The following is a 19,411-nucleotide window of genomic DNA, read 5'->3' as shown; positions in this document are numbered from 1 at the left end:
CCGTCCGCACCTTGAGCCACTACCGCTCCCAGGGCGTCGCCCCATAAAAACGGCACCAATTCGAGTCGAGGCCCTGATGAACGCCTCTCACCGCACCTTCGCTGTCCCTCCAACGCTGCCTTATGCTTTGGGTCTGGGGTTCTCTATATGCTCTCGCTGTCCCTATAAAGTATCACAACGCAGGGCAGAAACAACGGGGAAGGCACTGGTGCGAGTCTGAACCAGTGTGTTGATGCTGGGCTGGGCCACCCCAAATCATCGAGTAGTTTTAGCTAAAAACGTAAACTTTAAAAAAAAATAAGAGGGAGACTGCTTTGAATGATACACAAATGTATCTGCTCACAGTACAGCTTGAAGGTCCCCCACCCCAAAAAAGAAACCGAAAAAAAAACCAGGACTGAGAGGCCACAGCCAAGCAAGCTGCTCACTCCACGAAGCCGCGGCCGGCCTTGGGGAGGGAGGTGCTGACCACGGGCCGGCCGGCTCTGCATGGTCAGACACCAGGTTGTGGGGTCCAGAGCAGATTTAGCCATCAATTATCAGGTGTCCGCAAATAAAGTTCTCAAAACATCTGTGCCTTTACCAAGGGAGGGGAGGGAAGAGGATACAGAAATGCTGGCAGTTACGGCGAATCCACCCCGAACCAGTCCTCGACGGCCACGGGTCCCAGCCAGGCGGGGAGGGGTCTGTTACCACTCTTTCTTCTTCTCGTCCATGGACACGCCCCCGGGGCCCAGGGCCACCACCAGGAGCAAGCCTCCGATCACCGACATGGTCTGGAAGAAGTCGTACTTGAGGAAGTCGTGCATGGGCTTGTAGACGGGAATGGTCCAGAAAGCGTTGAAATACACGTTGATGGCAAACAGCCACACGACGAGAGTCAAAGCGGCCAGCTTGGTTTTAAAGCCGATGGCCACCAAAATCATCAGAGCCGTGCCCACGATGTTCTGGAGAATCTGCACGGGTTGGAAGGTAAGCAGTGGAAATAAAACAGGCAGGTCCCAGCTGCCCGTGGGCCAGGGTGGAGTGACTCAGGGCGTGCCGAGAGCCGGCATTACAAGCAGGGAAGAAAATCATGTCTCCTGCGATGGGGGCAGCAGCGAAGGCAACGCTTTGAAAATTGAGAAAGGTTTGGGGAAGGGTAGGTCTCCAAAGAACAGGCTGGGATTTACCGGGACCTGCCCCAGTCTGAGCCCGGTGGACCTGCCAGTCACAGCCACAGTCCCCGGCGCTGCTTAGAGCCAAACGCTCCCCCCTCCCCAGCACCAGGAGCCCCTCCTGGGGACCCCACCCGGCCGGGGCCCCCCAGCTCTGTAAGCTACTGGGGGACAAGGACAAAGCCTTCGACTCTGCAGCCCCAAGAAAAAGGACACGGTCAAGGCAGGAGTGTGAGGAAGGAAAGAGAAACAGGAGCCTGTGCCACCAGGAACCTTCACCAGCAGCCTGGACGGACCCTTCAGCGAGGTCAGGGAGATTCGGGACCTAAGTTGTTGGAAAGGCAGCTTCTCGGTGCATAAGAGCTTGGCGGCGCTGTTTCCTTCAACAGGACCATCCCAGTGGCCCCTCAGCTATGCTTCGTGCACAGCTGGGAAGAGAGGGGGCAGCAACCCTTCTAGAAGGACAGGGACCCGACCAGGAACACTCACCGAGAAGAAGCTGGCGTCGAAGTGAAGGAGGGTCATGAACATCAGGACCAGCAAGACCCGGCCTCCGAGCTGCATGTACTGTCTGGGGGAGCTCTCGCGCACGGTGGGGACGCCCGCGAACATGCTCTTCCCTTCGGAACGGGACTCCGCCAGGAGAAGCAACAAGCCTCCTCCCAGGGCCAGGTTCCTGAGGAACGGACACGCCACGCTAGTCGCTCAGGCTCAGCAGGCTCCGTGAGCGCCCAGCGGACCACATCGGGAGACGCCGGCAGGAGCAGGGACTCCAGTGACACCCACGGACAGGGAAGCCCCACGCGACCGGAGACACGGATGCCTCCGCGCCACCCTCGGGATGGCCTGGCCTGGGCTCTCCTGCTGACCAGCTGGGTCCCTGGGAGCCAGTACTTCACTTGGGCCCTCGTCGCCCTCATGAGATACGGGGTCGGGAGGGATGACCTCATTCTCACCTCTGTCCTGGGGGCTGTGGGTGGGGAAGGAAAAGGCTTCACCAACGTCCGCTACAGATTCTAAGAAGCATGGTTTGGACCCAAAGAAACTTACTTCAACCAACAGTTACTGAGTTTAGAAACACGAGGAAAGTGCACTAAGTCGCCAGCCAGAAGGCACCTACCTCATGAGAAACTTCAAGTCCCATAAAATGCTGTAGGCAATCGTCTAAGGAGAACAGAGAAGAGAGAGAAACTTGAGTCTCGGCATTTTCAGACAGATCTGTATTTCTACAGAATGAACAGCGTCAGGCAGTTCTTCCAGTGTAGGTGAGAATCTAAATACAGGACACAAAGAACCCTCTCAGGACCCCGATGGCCCCAAGCTCAGCGTCTCTCCGGGCAGCGGTGGCCCCGGATCCAACAAGCCCTTGCCTCCTCAGGGCGGGGCCCAGGACGTTCTGGAGAACGCAGCGGCTCTGAGACACCAGTCTGCAGTAGATGTGTGGGACACATCTCACGTGAGTAGCTAGGTGCTCTTCTTTATGAAGTAAGACGCTAACGACACAGTGTCCTGGCTGCAGCCGACCCCGTGACTTGTCCCCTTGTCACAGGGAACTCAGGAAAGTGGCAAAAGGTGGATGCCCGGAGTTCGGCCCCTTCCCAGGGCGCTCGGCCCCTTCCCAGGGCGCTCGGCTGTCTGGCTCTCCTGAGTTTCCACGGCTGGCATGGAGGAAACTCCAGCAATTTCTCAGAAGAGAAAAGGAGTTCCAGGCAGACACACAGAGGGCTGAGAGGGGAGTGAGCCTGAGTCCTCACAAACGCCTTTTCGCCAGCAGCTCTGCTCTACCCAGAGCGAGCGAGACCCCAGCCACGTGCCGTTTACCTGCAGCGCGATGATGCCGAAGAGCCCGAAGCAGGCGTACTGCACGCAGTTCCTGCTCAGCACCAGGACGCAGCCGGCTGCAGAGGAGAAGGGCGAGGCTCAGGGGACCGCGGCCACCTCACCTGGCCCTCCGGCGCGGCGGGAGCCCGACCGCCCGCCCCCAAGCAAAATGCATCTTCTGGGGGGATTCACGGTAGGTATGGGCCACACACACGCGTCCACTGGCCTTTACTCATCAAAAACACGGGTCCGGAAAGTGGGTCCCTTGCTTACAGAGTCACTCACTGTCCATCAGAAAGAAGCTCAACTGTGGGGCTTCGGGACAGGCTGGCAAGTGCAAGTCCCGTCCTTGCCCCCTAACATGCGAGAGGGAGCGCTGCCGCCGCAGGACGGCCAGCAGGGGCGGGAGGCAGACCCGAGGCCGACACAGCTGCACTGGTGTCTGGTGCGCCCCCTTCTCCGTTTACCTGTTGGTCCTTTCCACACACCCTGGGTTTGGGGTGCCTCAGCTCCTCGCTGGCCCACCCAGGTGCCCCCATCTCCAGCACCTCCCGCTCTGGGCACTGATCACAGGGCCTCAAAGCGACGCAGCCAGGACCCGACACAGAGCACGCACCCGCGCGCCGGCAGGCCCAACTGCCGGGCCCGGGCTGCCGGCCTGGCGCGAGGAGCCGCAGACGCACAGGCCCCCGAGCGCCGGCGCCACTCACTCAGCTGTCCGAGCAGGTTGAGGAGCACGAAGGAGGAGGCCAGCAGGTAGCCACAGCTCCAGGTGGTGTCGATGTAGTCCCGCTGCTCGCCCCACTGGAGCCACATGCGGACGCCGTCCTCCAGGAAGGTGCTGGTCAGGCAGAGGCGTGCCACGTGCGGCAGGTACTGCTTGGTGACGCGCAGAAACTGCGGGCCGCGGAAAGCCGAGGGTCAGGGGCCCGGCGCCCGCTCCCAGCACCGCCCAGGCCTCCACCCAAAGGCGATGCCCCGGGCCCGACCCGACCTCCTCCGCCACCTCAGCCGACGCGTGTGTGGCAACTACAGTCGGCACGCGTGGACTGCCACAGGACACAGGGCGTGGGCAAGGCAGACCCGCCCAGCGACAGAGTGGACTGGCCCTCGGAGGTGACCCGCCGAGGGTGTCTCCACCGCGGCACTACTGCCTCCGCACCAGCTCGCTCTCTGTCGTGGGGCGTCCTGCGCCGAGGGCTGCGAGCAGCCTCCCCGGCCTCTCTGCCCACCAGCTGCCATGAGCGGCCCCGCTCCGACCGCGACAGCCCGACACCTCCAGACACGGCCGCCTGCCCCCTGCCAGCCGCGCCACTTAAGATGGGTGATTAGGACACAAAGAGGCGAGGCGAGACTGAGGTACAAATGTCATTCGGGTGAACCGCACGCACTTTCTCTTACCAGGCATTCGAAGCTGAGGTACAAAGGGAAAGAAACCCTATGACACACGCTAACACAGCAGGAACTCGGGAGAAAGATCGGAGACCCACCCACACGAGTGCCATGTCAGGAGCCAGAGTCTAAAGGGCAGCGGTGAGTCTGACTCCTCAAAGGGACACAGCTGAACGTCACAGCCCCTCTTAGGCCGACTAGACCTGGCGGTGCCATAAACAGAGGTGTATATGGGAGCGTTCCTTCGTTTCTGGTGTTCTGAAGAGCTGCGTACAAGTCCTAGGAAGCACTAAAGCTGTCCAACAGGGTGAACGAGCCTCGGGCTGCTTAGGCCAGCCCTTAGTTCGTCAGCTCTGGCTCGGTCTGCACAGAGAAGCCTCCCCTCCTCCGGGGACCTGGGCCACAGCAGCCTGGCCTGGCCGGCCTGGGAGCGGAGGAGAGAGAGGTGACAAGCCAGGTGTCCACTCTCCTCCAGTCCTGGAGCTTGAGCCCCGAGGTGACGCGTTTGCTCAGCCCCTGACCCCCACGGAAGCGGTGCCGGAGGCACAGTGAGGGGAAGACAGACGCGCAGACAGGCAAGCACGCAGGTACGGGCACAGAAGCACGGGTGGAGACCGGAGCTCAGGGTTCTCATCCTGGCTCTGATACCCACCAGCCAGCACACTGTGGACTGGAGACGGACTGAGTTACTTTGGGGGGAGGGGGAGTGGTCTCTACCATCCTTCTAAAAGTGAGGACAGCTGTGTCCATGGTGGCGAAGATTCTTTCCAACTTTGATGAGCAGGGGAGAAAAAGAAAGGGAAAGGACCCTGTTTAAAAAAAAAAAAGAGGTCCCAAATACTCCTATATGAATTCCGGAGTCCACACAGAGAAGAAACACGTCAGATCGGGGGCTGCGGGGACAGCTGATGCCACATGCCCTCCCGTTTCCGCCTCATGGCCCGAATGATTTCGAAATGCCCAGCAACGGTGTAATCACCCAGCCCGTCAAGACACAAAGAGCACCCCCTCAGCTCTGATGCCCTGGCCCTCGTGTCAAGGCCCAGCCCAGAAGCCCGGGCGACGACACTGGCCTCACCTCGGTGTGGAAACCGGGGAGAAGCCACGGCGAGGCCGGCAGAGCCCCGCCGGAAGGCTGTGCAGACTCGGACTCCCGGGCGGGGGAGCGCGCCCCCTGCGCCGCAGCCACAAGACGAGACAGAGGCAGTGTTTAAAGCCTCCGTGACGCATCTTAATTTGAGTGTCTGGGTCAAGAGGATTAAAGAGCGGCCCAGAGAAGGTTCCCTTCGGACATGTCATCCACTCCTCCCTCTGCATGCAGACACGCCACGGAGACAGACGTCTCTCTGCTTTGGAAAAGCACAGCAAAAGTTCAGGCATCTGTGCTCTGAACTAAGCACGAAGCACCTGATTTTCAAAGTCATACGTGACCTAGGTTTAGGGCTGACGGTTTTATAAGTCAGGCCGATCCGGAGCCTCTCTTAACCAGCCACGCGCTAATGGGCACCTGTTTGCACTGAACAGGAAAGAAAAACACTAGGTGTGATATAACATGAGACCAGACCCAATTTTAATCTTATTGCCTACACACATCTTGGTCTCAACGTGTGGCCCCCGAACCCACGTCACGCTGCTTTAGACAGTGTCCTCTCGGCACAGCAGAAGAGCCCCCGAAGCAGGCACCCAGAAGCCACCTGGCCGGTGCGCGTGCTAAGCCAGCCTCCCGCTCACACAAAGGGCCCGAAGGCCGGGGGCTGCCTGCTGCCCGCGCACCCGCGGGGCGGTCAGCCATTCTCTCCACTGGGGTAGCTACACCCGACCTGGGACATAACCCTGGGAATACGGCGATCATGTCCCACAAAGCACGGGAAAACCTACTTTGTCTTAGTATTCAGGACAAAAGGGACCTGAGGAAAGCAGTCTGCAATTCTTATTTCATGAGAACTTAGAGGCGGAGGAAAGAGGCAGTCAGACTTCCTTGATCACCGAGGACCGGGGCTGCCCTTCTCAAGGGCCAGCTCAAGCCTGCACGTCCCAGATTAGAACCAGCGGCCAGGTGACTTTCCGCACACCAGGCTGAGTCAGGGCTGGTACTGGAGCTCAGTGCCTCACACATGTGCGTCCACCGAGACCCCCGAACCCCCAGTAAGTCTCCCTGAGCACTGCTCTGTAGGGTCACACAGCACCTCGAGGTCCAGGAAGAGATGTCATCCGGCCCTGAGCTGGAGAGATGGCCTGGCTTTCTTTACTAAAAACCCACGTGGGACAAAGCACCTACCAATAGGAAGGCAGCTCCAGGCTGCACCTGACCTTCCGGGAGCAAGCCTCACCAACCACAGCCCCCGCCCGCACGCCTCCACCCCACTGCCCAGAAGAGGCGGGGTGGCTTTTCTGAACCTCCTGTCTAAGACCGGTGAGCAGGGAGAGTGAGTCAGCCGGCTCCCCTCTGCCCTCTCCCCACGCCTTTTCGGCATAAGGCAGGAAGCCCTTGCTGGGGAGGGGGTGACAGAGCAAAGGAACAAGAGGAAAACACTCAGCAGCCACCCACCACTGTCACCAGAACCTACCACACTGACGGTCATCCACGCACTGTTAATCCGGAGTCCTGAGGCCTGGGGGCTGTGTATGCCCAGTTCAGTGTCCTGCCAAGGCCATCCTAGCTCTCCGGCAATTGACCAGAGGCCAAGGGGAGCTCCTGGGGGTGACAGCTTCCAGGACTGGCTCTGTCCTGCCAGAGGACAGGTAAAAACACCAAAGGCCAGGGACCTCCCTGGTGGCACAATGGTTAAGAATCTGCCTGCCAACGCAGGGGACACGGGTTCGATCCCTGGCCCAGGAGGATCCCACATGCCACGGAACAACCAAGCCCGTGCGCCGCAACTACTGAGCCTGCGCTCTAGAGCCCGCGAGCCACAACTACTGAGCCCGCGTGCCACAACTACTGAAGCCCGGGCGCCTACAGCCCGTGCTCCGCAACAAGAGAAGCCACTGCAATTAGAAGCCCGCGCACCTCAACAGAGTAGCCCCTCCCTGCTCGCCGCAACTAGAGAAAGCCCATGTGCAGCAACGAAGACCCAATGCAGCCGAAAATAAGTAAATAAATAAATAAATTTATTTAAAAAAAAAAATACCAAAGGCCACACTGGAGAGCAAGGCCTCATGCAGCTTATCTGTCACCTTGGTGATGAACCACCAGGTAGAACCCATTAAGTGCTAATACTCCTATTTACTGGTGCAAATGTGCTTGCAAGTTACAGTCTGCAGACTGGCAGCGAGCTCCAGCTGCAGGGCACGTGCATGATTCTGGACTGCCGAGTTCATTAGTCTCTGGCACCTCTAGACCAGTGTCAGATGGCTTCCGAATGCCCAGCTCCCGCACAGAGCACTCTCGGTACCTTCTCCAGCAGGAGGACGCTGTCCCTGGCCACGCAGGGCAGGGAGCCTGATGCCAAAGAGGCAGCTCGGGCACAGCCTGCCAGCGGGAAGTAACCAGACCACTCACGCTGCGCTCGCGCCTCTGCGGACCCGAAGGCAAGGTCGCAGGACGGCCAAACCACGCGTGGACCCAACATACTGACCCAACACGTGCTGCGCGAGACCACACAGACCTCCCTCTCCGCGTCTAAAGGTGGAAACGCTATGGCCAAGCTCCGGGATCCAGGGGCGGCAGAAGTCGTATATACGGAGGACCTGGCCCAGTGCGGGTGTATCGAAGGTTCGGGATTACTGTCATAACTCTCAGAGGACACACGGCCCTTTTGAGGTCCCGTTCACGGCAGCCCAGACTTTCTGGCCACATCCTGTCACCTAATTTTTGCTTTTGTTTTCTGAAGACAAGATTAGAAAAGACAGATATGTCATATTATATGATCAGTGACTTTGATGCCTTTTCCCCAGTCCCTTCAAATTAGATCATTTTCATCTTAAAAGCCGGACTCGCAGCACCTTTATTGTTTTAGTACTATGTGGGTAAATGTTAAAAACAAAAGCGCCGCCCCGGATTTTGTCCACAGGAAGCCACTGCTTTGGCTCTGCACCCCACTATCTGTCCACCTCCTCCTCTCGCACCAAGCCTGCCGCCAGAAGAGGCTCCTAACTCTGGCTGTGACAGATGCCGAGCCCCGCCCTCCTGAGCCACCCAGAGGGGTCCACGCTGTTTCTCCGTTTTTTAAGGCAGCGCGCGCCCTCTTATGACGCTAGTGCTTTGTGGGGTTCCCTTCATTTGTACCCGGAGAGGAATACCAGGCTATAGAAGCACGTTGTGTGTGGTACTAGCCTCGAGGTCAGAGACTGGGCTTCTCCCAGGGCCATGGCCCCAGGCCAGTCCAGGAGCCTCAGCAGGTCCGGCCTCCCTTCCCATAGTAAACTGGTGCAGGCCAACCCTGTGCGCCCCTCAAGGGCCTTTCTGGTTCCAAGATTCTGCTTCTCTCATTGAAGGCAAACAAAATGGAGAAAAAGAAGAAAGGATTACGTAAAAAGAGTCTGGTGGGGTTTTTTTGTTTTTGTTTTGGCAGTAGGAGGGTTTATCATTTGATAGTTGGCAGCAACTTGACTGGAGACATTTTATCTAGATTCGGTTATGAAATTCACTTGCAAAACCAGGGTTTTTCCGGGCTGCAGAGTGAGTGTACAAGGCTCTCATGACTCCGTTGGCTAAAAAGAGCCATCGCCTTAGGTAGTTGCTACTTGGGGGAACAAAATTGGGTCACTACGGTTATGGCAATGAAAACCGACAAACTAAGCAAGCCTCCTTGGTTTTTGAGAGCTTTCGATATGAATTGTTTTTGAGAGGGATACAATTTTTGGATTGTGTCTGTAAACACAAAATCATGACCTTAGGAAAAACTGTTTCTTCAAGTCGCTATGTGTCATCCCCAAAATGGTTTTTAAAGTATCAGCTCACAGGAAAGTAGCGCATAGGAGAACCCGACTGGGAGACCACGCAAGAGAGGTATCACCCCTCAAGGGAAACAACAGGAAATCTTGTTCACCAATAACTGATCAGAAAGTGCACGCGCACACACACACACACACACACACACACACACACACACCCTCCAAGAAGCCCAGCTTCAGAGTATGATGAATTAATACCACCCCCATAAAAATAAAAAATTTAACCTCACTACTCTTAACTCTGGCAAAGCCACACACATTAAGTGAACCAAAGAAAGAATGACAGTTGGGCCAGACATGGATCTTCCGGCAGAGATGGGGCTGTTCGTCTGTAGACATAACGGGATACTTTTAGAAGTAAAACGTACACGACTGAATAATCACCACCATGTTCTTTGGACCAAGCTTGGTAGAGAGAGAGGGTGGAAGCTGTGTCCTTTCCCCTTTCCAGGATCTGGTTCTGTCCATCTAGTTTTTGAACACCTTTAATGGTGACTCAAGGGCCTGTTTCAAGGGCTTCCCTGTAGCTCGGAAGGCCACCTGTACACCCTTGGAAGGGGAAAAACAGGAAGGTAGGCTTCCCCTCCTCCCAGGTTTGTGTACAGACAGATAGATAACCATTCATTTCAGTCTCAGGTCAGAGTCCAAACAGGGAAGGAAAACGCAGGGAAGGGTCAAAGGGACCCCAGGAACCCAACACATCTGGGAAAGAGAAAACAAGTACTGTGGCTTTCTGCAGTGGGGTGCATACCAGGGCGCCCCCTTTCCTCTGGGAGGACCTCAGGCCTCCTGCCTGACCAACCCCCGTTCAGGATCAGCTCCCCAGCCCGCCCCCGAAGAGCGCCCAGTAAAAGGAAAAGCGTGCAGGGACCACCCGACAGTGTAGAATGCAGAGGACGCGCCCCACGCACCCCGGGGCCTCGGGCCCCTTCTCCGGAGCCGGGGAGGCAGCCGCTGACACCCCTCGGCTTCTAGGATGGCCCGGGCCGGGCTGGGGAGGACGGGCCCACCGAGCTGGGCGCCGAAGCAGGGGCCCGGGAACACACCCAGAACCCGGGTGGGGGGGCGGTGCGAGGGCAGGCTGGGCCCGGAGGCCGGGTTTGGGGGTGCCCCCGGCCGGGACGGGCGGCGAGCCCAGGAGGGAGGGCCCTGGTTGGGGGAGGGGGCGCGATCCCTCCGGTGGGATCGGGAGTGAGGGCACGGCCCAGGCCTCGGGGCGGCCCTGCGGGCCGGGGGCCGGCTCTGGGGGCGGCCGGGGTCTCGGGGCCGGGCCCGGGGGGTGCAGGCGGGCCGGGCGGGGTCCCCGGGGGGAATCCAGGAGAGGGGGCCGAGGCGGGCCGGGGGAGGAGGCTCCGGGCGAGAGGCCCGGGGGAGGGGCCGAGCCCGCAGGCCGCACCTGGTCTGCGAAGTCCTCGGCCGTGCCCATCAGGTCGTTCTGGCCCATGGCGGCGGCAGGAGGCTCGGCTAGCTCGCTCGCTCGCTCCCTCGGCGCTCGGCCCGTCGGCGCCCGCGCCCGCGCCCACTGCGGCCTCCACAGGAAGTGCCGGCGGCCGGCCTCGCTCCTCGTCCGCGGGTCCAGCGGCTGCCACGTAGGCCAAGCCTTAAAGGGGCCGCGCCGCGGGGCCCGCCCCGGCCGCGCCTTAAAGGGGCCGCGCGCCGCCCGCCGCGCTCAGGCCCCGCCCACCGCACTTGAGGCCCCGCCCTCCCCGCTCGAGGCTCCGCCCGCTCCTCCCTGAGGGCCGGCCTGCTGGAGACGCGCGGGTGCCCCAGCGGACACTGTGACACTGTTCAGGCAGGGAGGGTCCCCGGATCAGGCCAGCACTCGGGGCTGAAGGGCGCCCCCAGGGTGGGGGATGGGCGCTCACCGGACGCGGTCCAGACTGAGCATGCTCAGTTCAGGGTCCGACTCGGCTGGGGCTAGCGGTGCGCCCCAGCGCCCAGTGGTGGGACAGGGAGGCCGGGAGTCTCCCCGCAAGACACAATGGAAAAGTACCAGGTGCCGAGTTGTCCGCTGGTGGGGAGGCGGGGGCGACGAGGGGCCGACGGTCAGGCGCGAGCCCAGGACCTGGATCTCCTGCCGCCACCCCCGGCCTCCTACCGGTTTAACGGTCACCAGGGGCCAGGTCCGACCCCAGGGAGGCAAGGGGCCCGTGTTGCGGCCAGTATCTGCCTCTAGCTCATAGGGTGACCTCCGGTACCTCCAGACGTGACCTCCGGGGTGCCCTTTGCCCCTCTGGGCCTGGGTTTCCCCCTTTCTAAAATGGTGGATGAAATTAAGGCCTCTCCAGTCTGAATATGGGAGGATGGAGGACACCTTCATCCTTTTCACCCATGGGTCCATGTGCTTCGGCCCATAGAGACAGGACACCCTAGAACGTTCAAAATTCATAATCAGACGCCCCCAAACTCCTAAAACACCCCATCAGTAGTCCCTCGCTGGGGGGAACTTGGGCCTTTTCCAGGGCCTGTGAAAATGTTTAGGACGTGAAAAAATTCACAGAACAAAAGGAAAGCCGCAAATGAATGTTTAAATACATAAGATGTCAATTTTTTTAACTGTTAGTCAGTCTCTGTAAAAAATTCATCAATTTGACGATAATCGGTCGGTTAGAGTTTTCTCACTTTGTGAGAATCCCCCTTTGTGTGGGAGACTGTGGGGTGTCAGCCAGTGGTAAAGCCGGAGAGCTTCTGGGTGACCAGAGAATTTTAAAAGTAGTTACTTTTAAAGGGGGGGGAAGACTTGATCCGAAGACAGGGGTGCATTTTACTGTTTAATTTGCCCCCTAAGAATGCTTAGGTGTGCATTCTTACACTAGCGTAAGCGGCTCAGTACAACACCCGTTACTCCCTGAGCAGGATTCAGGCTGCCACACGGGCTGGATTACAGAATCCTGAAACTTTTCTGAACTCTGAGAATCCTTAGACACGGGGCTCCACCCCCTATGTGCCCTCCTCGGCATCCTGTCCCCTTCTCCCCACCTCTGATGACTGTAATCCCATCATCCACGCTCACCTATCCCTCAGCCTCCTTGCGCAGAGTTCTGGCATGGCGGCCATCTCTCTGCAGGTCTGGCTCGATGCGCCAGCTCTGGAGTCAGACCCCAGAGTTCCAGTCGACTCCCAGCCCTCTCAGTTATTAGTGTTGTAGCCTCAGGCAAGGACCCTGCTCCCTGTGCCTCAGTTTCCTCCAGTGTAAACAAGGAGATAGCAACAGCGCCGACTGCATGGGTGGCTGTAAAGTGCTTGGCATGTGCCAGGCACACACATGGCTGTGACTATGATTGCACCAATTATGGACCAGTTACTTTCTTGTTTGGATGCCCAGTTTGGAGGTGGATGCTGGAAGCTGGGATCCTAGGGGGCTAGAGAGAGTGAAGAAACCCTCTGTCCCAGGGAGGTGCTGGTGCTTGGATGCCTTGCAGGTCCTCACCACAGACTGGAGAAGGGGTGTGGGGTGGTGGACAGAGCTCCAGAATCGACCTCAAAGAGATGGGCTCGGGTTCTGCCTTCACAGGCCTCCAAAGCATTCTGGGCCGTTTCCTTGTTTGCCAGCCCACGAGGGAAATTAGTTAGGAGGACCGGAAAAGACACTGGAGGTGGGCACACGCTTTGGAAAGTGAAAAGACGTGTACGCTTTCCTGAAAGCTTCTCTTTTGCTGGTAGATTTTGGACTGGCTGAATCCTGGGGCCTTGGGGGTGAACCTTCTGGTGGAGGAGACAAAAACCAAAGTAAAGCACGTGATAAAGCAGGTAAGAGGCCATGCCTGTGGCACCCAGTGGGGCTGGCTCCCCAAACACGTTAGAGAAAGGCGATGTGACAGCGGGTTCCTCTCTGCCAGCAGTCACGAAGGAAGATCCAGCGGGCTGGGGTGGGGGGGCGGATAGACGGGGCTGTGGGGGTGACATGAGGCTCCTCGGGCTTCCCCGCCGACTCACCTCTCTCACCTTGATGGAGAAGGAATGCTCACGTTCACTCCACCAGCAACCATACCCACCATTTACGCGGACATCGTGCCTGGCATCAGCATCATTTTTCATCTCCCGCCACCTCAGCAAAGCGGGACTGATGACCCCGCTTTACAGCCAAGGATAGGGAGGCTGGAGGGGGTGGCCAGGGACTTGCCCAAGGTCACACAGGTTTAAGGACAGAACGCTGACCCCGGGCCCTTCCTTCACCTCCTCACCAGGGCTGGCACGGCCGGGTGGAGTGCACACCTGCAGGAGGACAGCCCTTAGCGTGTGCAAGACCAGGTAGTCCAGATGAATGGAGGGTCTAGGGAAGAGCTTTGTTGGTGGCCGCTGCGGGCGCCCTTCCACCCAGCCAGGCCTCCTGTCCGTGCAGTAGCTCAGCCCCGAGGCAGCAGGGCTGGAAGTCCTTACCGGCCTCCTGCTCCATTGCTGGCTGGCTGTGGGGTTGCCCCGTTGTCTCACGGGCCCATGGGGCAGGGTGGATGACTGCTTTCACCATCAAGGAGCTTTATTCTTTTTTTTGAATTTTATTTTATTTATTTTTTTATACAGCAGGTTATTAGTTATCCATTTTATACATATTAGTGTATATGTCAATCCCAAGGAGCTTTTTTAAAAGTCAGTCAATATTTCTAAACAAAATGGAGGAGGGGGGTTGTATATCCTTTCAGGGTTGTTTGGTAAGCATTTATAAAGTTCTTGGTTTTTTACAAGAATGGTGCTGGGACTTCCCTGGTGGCCCAGTGGCCAAGACTCTGCACTCCCAGTGCAGGGGCCCCGGGTTTGATCCCTGGTCAGGGAACTAGATCCCACATGCTGCAACTAAAGATCCCGCACGCGGCAATGAAGATCCCGCGTGCCGCAACTAAGATCCCAATAAATAAATATTTAAAAAAAGAATGGGGCTTCCCTGGTGGCGCAGTGGTTGAGAGTCCGCCCGCTGATGCAGGGGACACGGGTTCGTGCCCTGGTCCAGGAGGATCCCACGTGCCGCGGAGCGGCTGGGCCTGTGAGCCATGGCCGCTGAGCCTGCGCGTCCAGAGCCTGTGCTCCGCGACAGGAGAGGCCGCAACAGTGAGAGGCCCGTGTACCGCAAAAAACAAAACAAAACAAGACAAAAGAATGGTGCTGAACTTGATAATGTGCTTTTCCCCACTGAGTGTATGGCAAATGCTGTTGGTACTGCTGACGCATCTTCCTCCTTCCCTGGCTCTGGTGGCCGTATGGACCCCCCTGCTTGATGCACCATGACTGACCCAACCCATCCACTCAGGGCGATAAGGGCTTAGCTTGTTCTCGATTTTTCACTCTGTATAAGCAACTCTGATAAACAACCTTATAGCTAATTTTTCTGAGGATCCATGATTTCCTTGGGATAAATTCCTAGGGGTGGGATTTCTAGGTCAAAATAGGTGGTAATTTGAAGGCTTTCAGTATGTTTTTGGCCAAAATGACTTCAGCGCGAGCCCCTGGAACAGAAGGAAGGGATGCATGGTGCCGCTGCGTCTGGGGTCTTTACGTGGATTGGGGAATCACCCAGTAACTGCATTTTCATCTACGGTCACCCTAGTTACAAGAGTTTTTCATTTGTAAATCTTACGAGCAAAAGTTCTGGGTAAGGATCTGGTAAGATGCGGTGACAGTATGAACCCACAGTCTTTGCCACCAAGTGTGTTGCAGACTCAAAGTTCGGTGCTGCCCTGACCACCACCCTCCCCCCCTCTCCACGCGTTCCCCACCGCCCGCATTCAGTGACAGGGACAAGCCTCCCAACGCGGATGAGGAACACAGTGACGGGGCCGATACTCCGCGAGCCAGAGCAGAGCTCTTTGGCTCTGGGGGCAACACATTGTTTTCTCCCCTGCTTTCAAGATGGTCTGAAAACGGATCCTCTAACGATTCCTTGGAGTTTACTTTATGTGATCCTAAACTTATCCTTGCAATAGGGGCAAAGGTGATCTCATGGCTCAGAGGATTTTTGGATCCCTTCCTTAGGAACATCTCCAGGCCCTATCTGGTGGCATGTGATGGGGCATGAATATAGGCGCCTGGCAGCCCTGGTGAATAATGATGGTGATGGTGGTGCTGATGATGGTGATGATGGTGATGGTGGTGATGATGGTGATGGTGGTGATGATGGTGATGGTGATGGTGGTGATGATGGTGATGGTGGTGATGATGGTGATGGTGATGGTGGTGATGATGGTGATGGTGGTGATGATGGTGCTGATGGTGGTGCTGATCATGGTGATGGTGAATAATGGTGGTGGTGCTGATGGTGAATAATGATGGTGATGGTGATGGTGGTGCTGATGATGGTGATGGTGAATAATGATGGTGGTGGTGATGGTGATGGTGGTGGTGGTGATGGTGATGATCATGGTGAATGGTGATGGTGGTGATGATGGTGCTGATCATGGTGATGGTGATGGTGATGGTGATGGTGATGGTGGTGCTGATCATGGTGATGGTGATGGTGGTGCTGATGGTGGTGATGATCATGGTGATGGTGATGGTGATGGTGATGGTGGTGATGATGGTGATGGTGGTGATGCTGATGGTGATGGTGATGGTGGTGAATAATGGTGGTGGTGGTGGTGATGGTGATGATGATGGTGGTGGTGATGGTGGTGGTGGTGGTGATGGTCATGGTGATGGTGAATAATGATGGTGATGGTGATGGTGGTGCTGATGGTGAATAATGATGGTGGTGCTGATGGTGGTGCTGATGGTGGTGGTGGTGCTGATCATGGTGATGGTGATGGTGATGGTGGTGATGATGGTGAATAATGATGGCGGTGGTGGTGATGGTGAATAATGATGGTCATGGTGGTGGTGAATAATGATGGTGGTGCTGATGGTGGTGCTGATGGTGGTGATGGTGGTGCTGATCATGGTGATGGTGGTGGTGGTGCTGATCATGGTGAATAATGACGGTGCTGATGGTGATGATGGTGGTGCTGATCATGGTGATGGTGGTGGTGCTGATCATGGTGATGGTGATGGTGATGGTGGTGGTGGTGCTGATCATGGTGATGGTGGTGGTGCTGATCATGGTGATGGTGGTGGTGATGGTGATGATGATGGTGGTGGTGGTGGTGATGATGGTGCTGATGGTGGTGGTGATGGTGATGGTGGTGGTGGTGGTGGTGGTGATGGTGCTGATCATGGTGATGGTGGTGGTGCTGATCATGGTGATGGTGGTGGTGATGGTGATGATGATGGTGGTGGTGGTGGTGATGGTGGTGATGATCATGGTGATGGTGATGGTGATGGTGATGGTGGTGGTGGTGGTGGTGATGGTGGTGCTGATCATGGTGATGGTGGTGGTGGTGGTGATGGTGCTGATCATGGTGATGGTGGTGGTGCTGATCATGGTGATGGTGGTGGTGATGGTGATGATGATGGTGGTGGTGGTGGTGATGATGGTGCTGATGGTGGTGATGGTGATGGTGGTGGTGGTGGTGGTGGTGATGGTGGTGGTGATGGTGGTGATGGTGGTGATGATGGTGATGGTGGTTGTGATGATGGTGGTGCTGATCATGGTGATGGTGGTGGTGGTGGTGGTGCTGATCATGGTGATGGTGGTGGTGATGGTGGTGATGGTGGTGATGGTGGTGATGGTAGTTGTGATGATGGTGATGATGGTGGTGATGGTGGTGATGGTGGTGATGGTGGTGATGATGGTGATGGTGGTTGTGATGATGGTGATGATGGTGGTGGTGATGGTGATGGTGGTGGTGGTGGTGGTGGTGATGGTGGTTGCGATGGTGATGGTGGTGATGATGGTGATGGTGGTGGTGGTGGTGATGGTGGTGGTGATGGTGATGGTGGTGGTGATGGTGGTGATGATGGTGATGGTGGTGGTGGTGGTGGTGGTGATGGTGATGGTGATGGTGGTGGTGGTGGTGGTGGTGGTGATGGTGGTGGTGATAATGGTGATGGTGATGGTGGTGGTGGTGATGGTGATGGTGGCGATGGTGATGGTGGTGACGGTGATGGTGGTGGTGATGATGGTGGTGGTGGTGATGGTGGTGATGGTGGTCACGATGATGACGGGGGCGTTTACTGCACGTTTACCAACCTAGTGCTCTTGTGCCCCTGCAGGTGGAGTGCATTGATGAGCATCAGGCCAACGAGGCCCTGGAGGAGGTAACTCTCTGGGTGGTTCCCTCTCTACAGGACATGAGGCAGGACACACAGAGACTGTTCTGCACCCCACTGTGGTACGATGGGTGGAAGCCTGGTGGAGGCATGGAGGGTCAGAACCAGCTCTTGCCCTGTGCTATGAAGTCAGAGGCCCCCAGGTCATGAAGGGAGTCTGTGTACCAAACACTCATTTCTAAATCCAGGTGCTGACAACTTAGAATATATGTTCTCAGAGAAGATGATAACCTTTAAATGTTGGCTAGGTCCCTAGGCTGATCTACCAATAACCATCTTTTAAAAGATTTTTTTCTTCAATTGTAAAAGTATCAGTTACAATAGAATATTTGGAAAATAGAGAATTTTAATTTTAACAAAGAAAATATAAACTCTTACGTTCCTTAAATCTGCCAATCAGAACTGACAGTAACATCCTGATTTATAATAGCAGAAACAGCTGCATATACTTCGATTTGCCGGCAAAGGCTCCGCGTTATTTTTCTCTGCTTTTCTTGAATTTCACATGAGGTTGAATGTCTCCCTTCCTATCTACTGGTCACTTGTTTGTCTTTTTTCCGGAATCACCAGCTTTTGGGCTTTGTTAGCAAACAGCTCTTCTGTCCACAGTGTGTCTGACACATGGTGATGGACCCAGGCCACATTCATGAAAGAAAGAATGTGGGGGGGCCGTCCCGCGCGCCCCCCAGCATCACAGCCCCCTCTCCACTCCACTAGGCGACCTCCTTTCACACCCAACCTGCTGTCATAAGCAGCTGTCCGTCTGGCCTAAGTCACTAAGGGAGCCGTTTCTACTGCCTAATTCTGTTCGTTTGCAAAGCACTTTGAGCTGAGGGCAGGGGCCCTGGGACCTCTAGTGTACACAACCAGGAGGCCAGGTGGCCTGGGTACAGCAGCAGCGGCCGGCCTCCCGTTGGCCACACCCCCTTCGTCAGCCAACCCGGACTGTGCTTGTTTCCAACGCACCAGGCACTCTGCCTACATCGGCTTACCTAGTCCTCCCGACACCCCTGTGAAGCAGATACCACCGTTACTGCCGTTTCCAGATGAGGCTAGGAGGCTCAGAGAGGTTGAGGAGCCTCTCCTCAGTCACACAGCACAGCCAGCTCATGCCAGAGACAGGACATACCCTGGGCTGTCTGGCCCCTAACCTCCAGCTGCCCAACCTCCCTGGGCCCACGCTCAGAGCTGGAAGCATGTGGTTTTTGTTGGGACGTGTGACAGAGAAGCACCTCTAGAAGCAGTGTCTCCCTAACCTCTCCACTTTCTCTGGCCTCGCCTTGCAGTTGATGCCACTGCTGAAGCTTCAGCATGCCCACGTCTCCATCTACCGGGAGCTCTTCATCGTGTGGAACAGTGAGGTGGGTCAGAGCCGACCCTGCAGGCCCAGCAGGCACTCAGGGTGGGCACAGAGCACCCCCCCGCTGTGCCCGCCGAGCGCCAATGGCCGCAGCACTCACGGGGCCACGCCGGGAGCTCTCTGGGCATCGTCTCACGTGCGCCCCACAGCCTCTGCATAGGAGGGTCACTGTCCCACTTTCCGGAAGAAGTGGAGGCTGGGAGAAACCAGCTAGCGACAACCGAGCAGGAGTCCAGTCTGGGTCTGGTTGCCCTGGGCCCCGTGTTTGGTCCCATTGGCGAGCTGATTTCTCATCTTCAAGGAGCCGGAAGCTTGCCGGTTACTCCACATGGGGCTGAGCTGGGGGATGCGGGGGGCTGGAGGGGAAGGGGGCCAGGTGTGACCCCACAGTCAGACCCCCATCTGGGCTGACAACCGAGGGAGGGGCCCCCTCCCCTTCAGCTGGGCCCTGAGGAAAGCCGTGGGGAGGGCCCCTCACCACCTGTCCCCCCAAGTATTTTCTGAGCACCTCCTCACGCTCTCAAGGGGGACACAGAGAAGCCAAGAGGACATGTCACTGCGGGAGGGAAGGCAGGGTGCTCTGAGAGGCCTGACGGGGGCTGCTGGGGTCCTGTCGGGTGCAGGCCCCTCAGAGGGAGGAGTGGATCTCAGC

General features: G+C 57.1%; 2 protein-coding genes across 3 annotated transcripts in view; one reads left to right on the top strand and one right to left on the bottom strand.

Annotated features, from left to right (window-relative positions):
* Positions 1–313: 313 nt before the first annotated feature.
* On the bottom strand, positions 314–10,861 carry SURF4 (surfeit 4). 2 transcript variants are annotated; one of them, XM_065879127.1, is made up of 6 exons: positions 10,663–10,861; positions 3,689–3,875; positions 2,979–3,055; positions 2,278–2,321; positions 1,647–1,833; positions 314–956 (listed from the first exon to the last, which is right to left on the bottom strand). In XM_065879127.1, exons 1-6 carry the CDS (start codon positions 10,708–10,710, stop codon positions 690–692), a joined length of 810 nt encoding a protein of 269 aa, XP_065735199.1. In that variant the 5' UTR covers positions 10,711–10,861; the 3' UTR covers positions 314–689. The 2 variants fall into 2 exon arrangements, with proteins under 2 accessions (XP_065735199.1, XP_065735200.1); XM_065879128.1 differs by lacking the exon at positions 1,647–1,833 and having other exon boundaries at positions 926–956; positions 10,663–10,710.
* STKLD1 (serine/threonine kinase like domain containing 1) overlaps positions 10,709–19,411 on the top strand; it is a 24,584-nt gene continuing 15,881 nt past the window's right edge. The window contains exons 1-5 of the mRNA XM_065879972.1: positions 10,709–10,855; positions 11,188–11,262; positions 12,930–13,016; positions 17,343–17,387; positions 18,686–18,760. Coding sequence (XP_065736044.1) covers positions 10,709–10,855; positions 11,188–11,262; positions 12,930–13,016; positions 17,343–17,387; positions 18,686–18,760 — 429 coding nt within the window. The remainder of the gene's footprint in view (positions 10,856–11,187; positions 11,263–12,929; positions 13,017–17,342; positions 17,388–18,685; positions 18,761–19,411) is intronic.

This window comes from Phocoena phocoena, chromosome 6 (assembly GCF_963924675.1).
Source record: "Phocoena phocoena chromosome 6, mPhoPho1.1, whole genome shotgun sequence".
Classification (NCBI taxonomy): Eukaryota; Metazoa; Chordata; class Mammalia; order Artiodactyla; family Phocoenidae; genus Phocoena; species Phocoena phocoena.
This window is presented reverse-complemented; position numbering and strand designations above follow the sequence as displayed.

Bases quoted from the DNA above. Each gene is read 5' to 3' on its own strand.
- SURF4 (XM_065879127.1), bottom strand. From the start codon at position 10,710: ATGGGCCAGAACGACCTGATGGGCACGGCCGAGGACTTCGCAGACCAG. The intron at 3,056-3,688 runs GTGAGTGGCGCC...TCTCCTCTGCAG, and splicing joins CAACCTGCTCGGACAGCTGA to CCGGCTGCGTCCTGGTGCTG. The intron at 2,322-2,978 runs GTAAACGGCACG...TGTTCTCCTTAG, and splicing joins TCGGCATCATCGCGCTGCAG to ACGATTGCCTACAGCATTTT.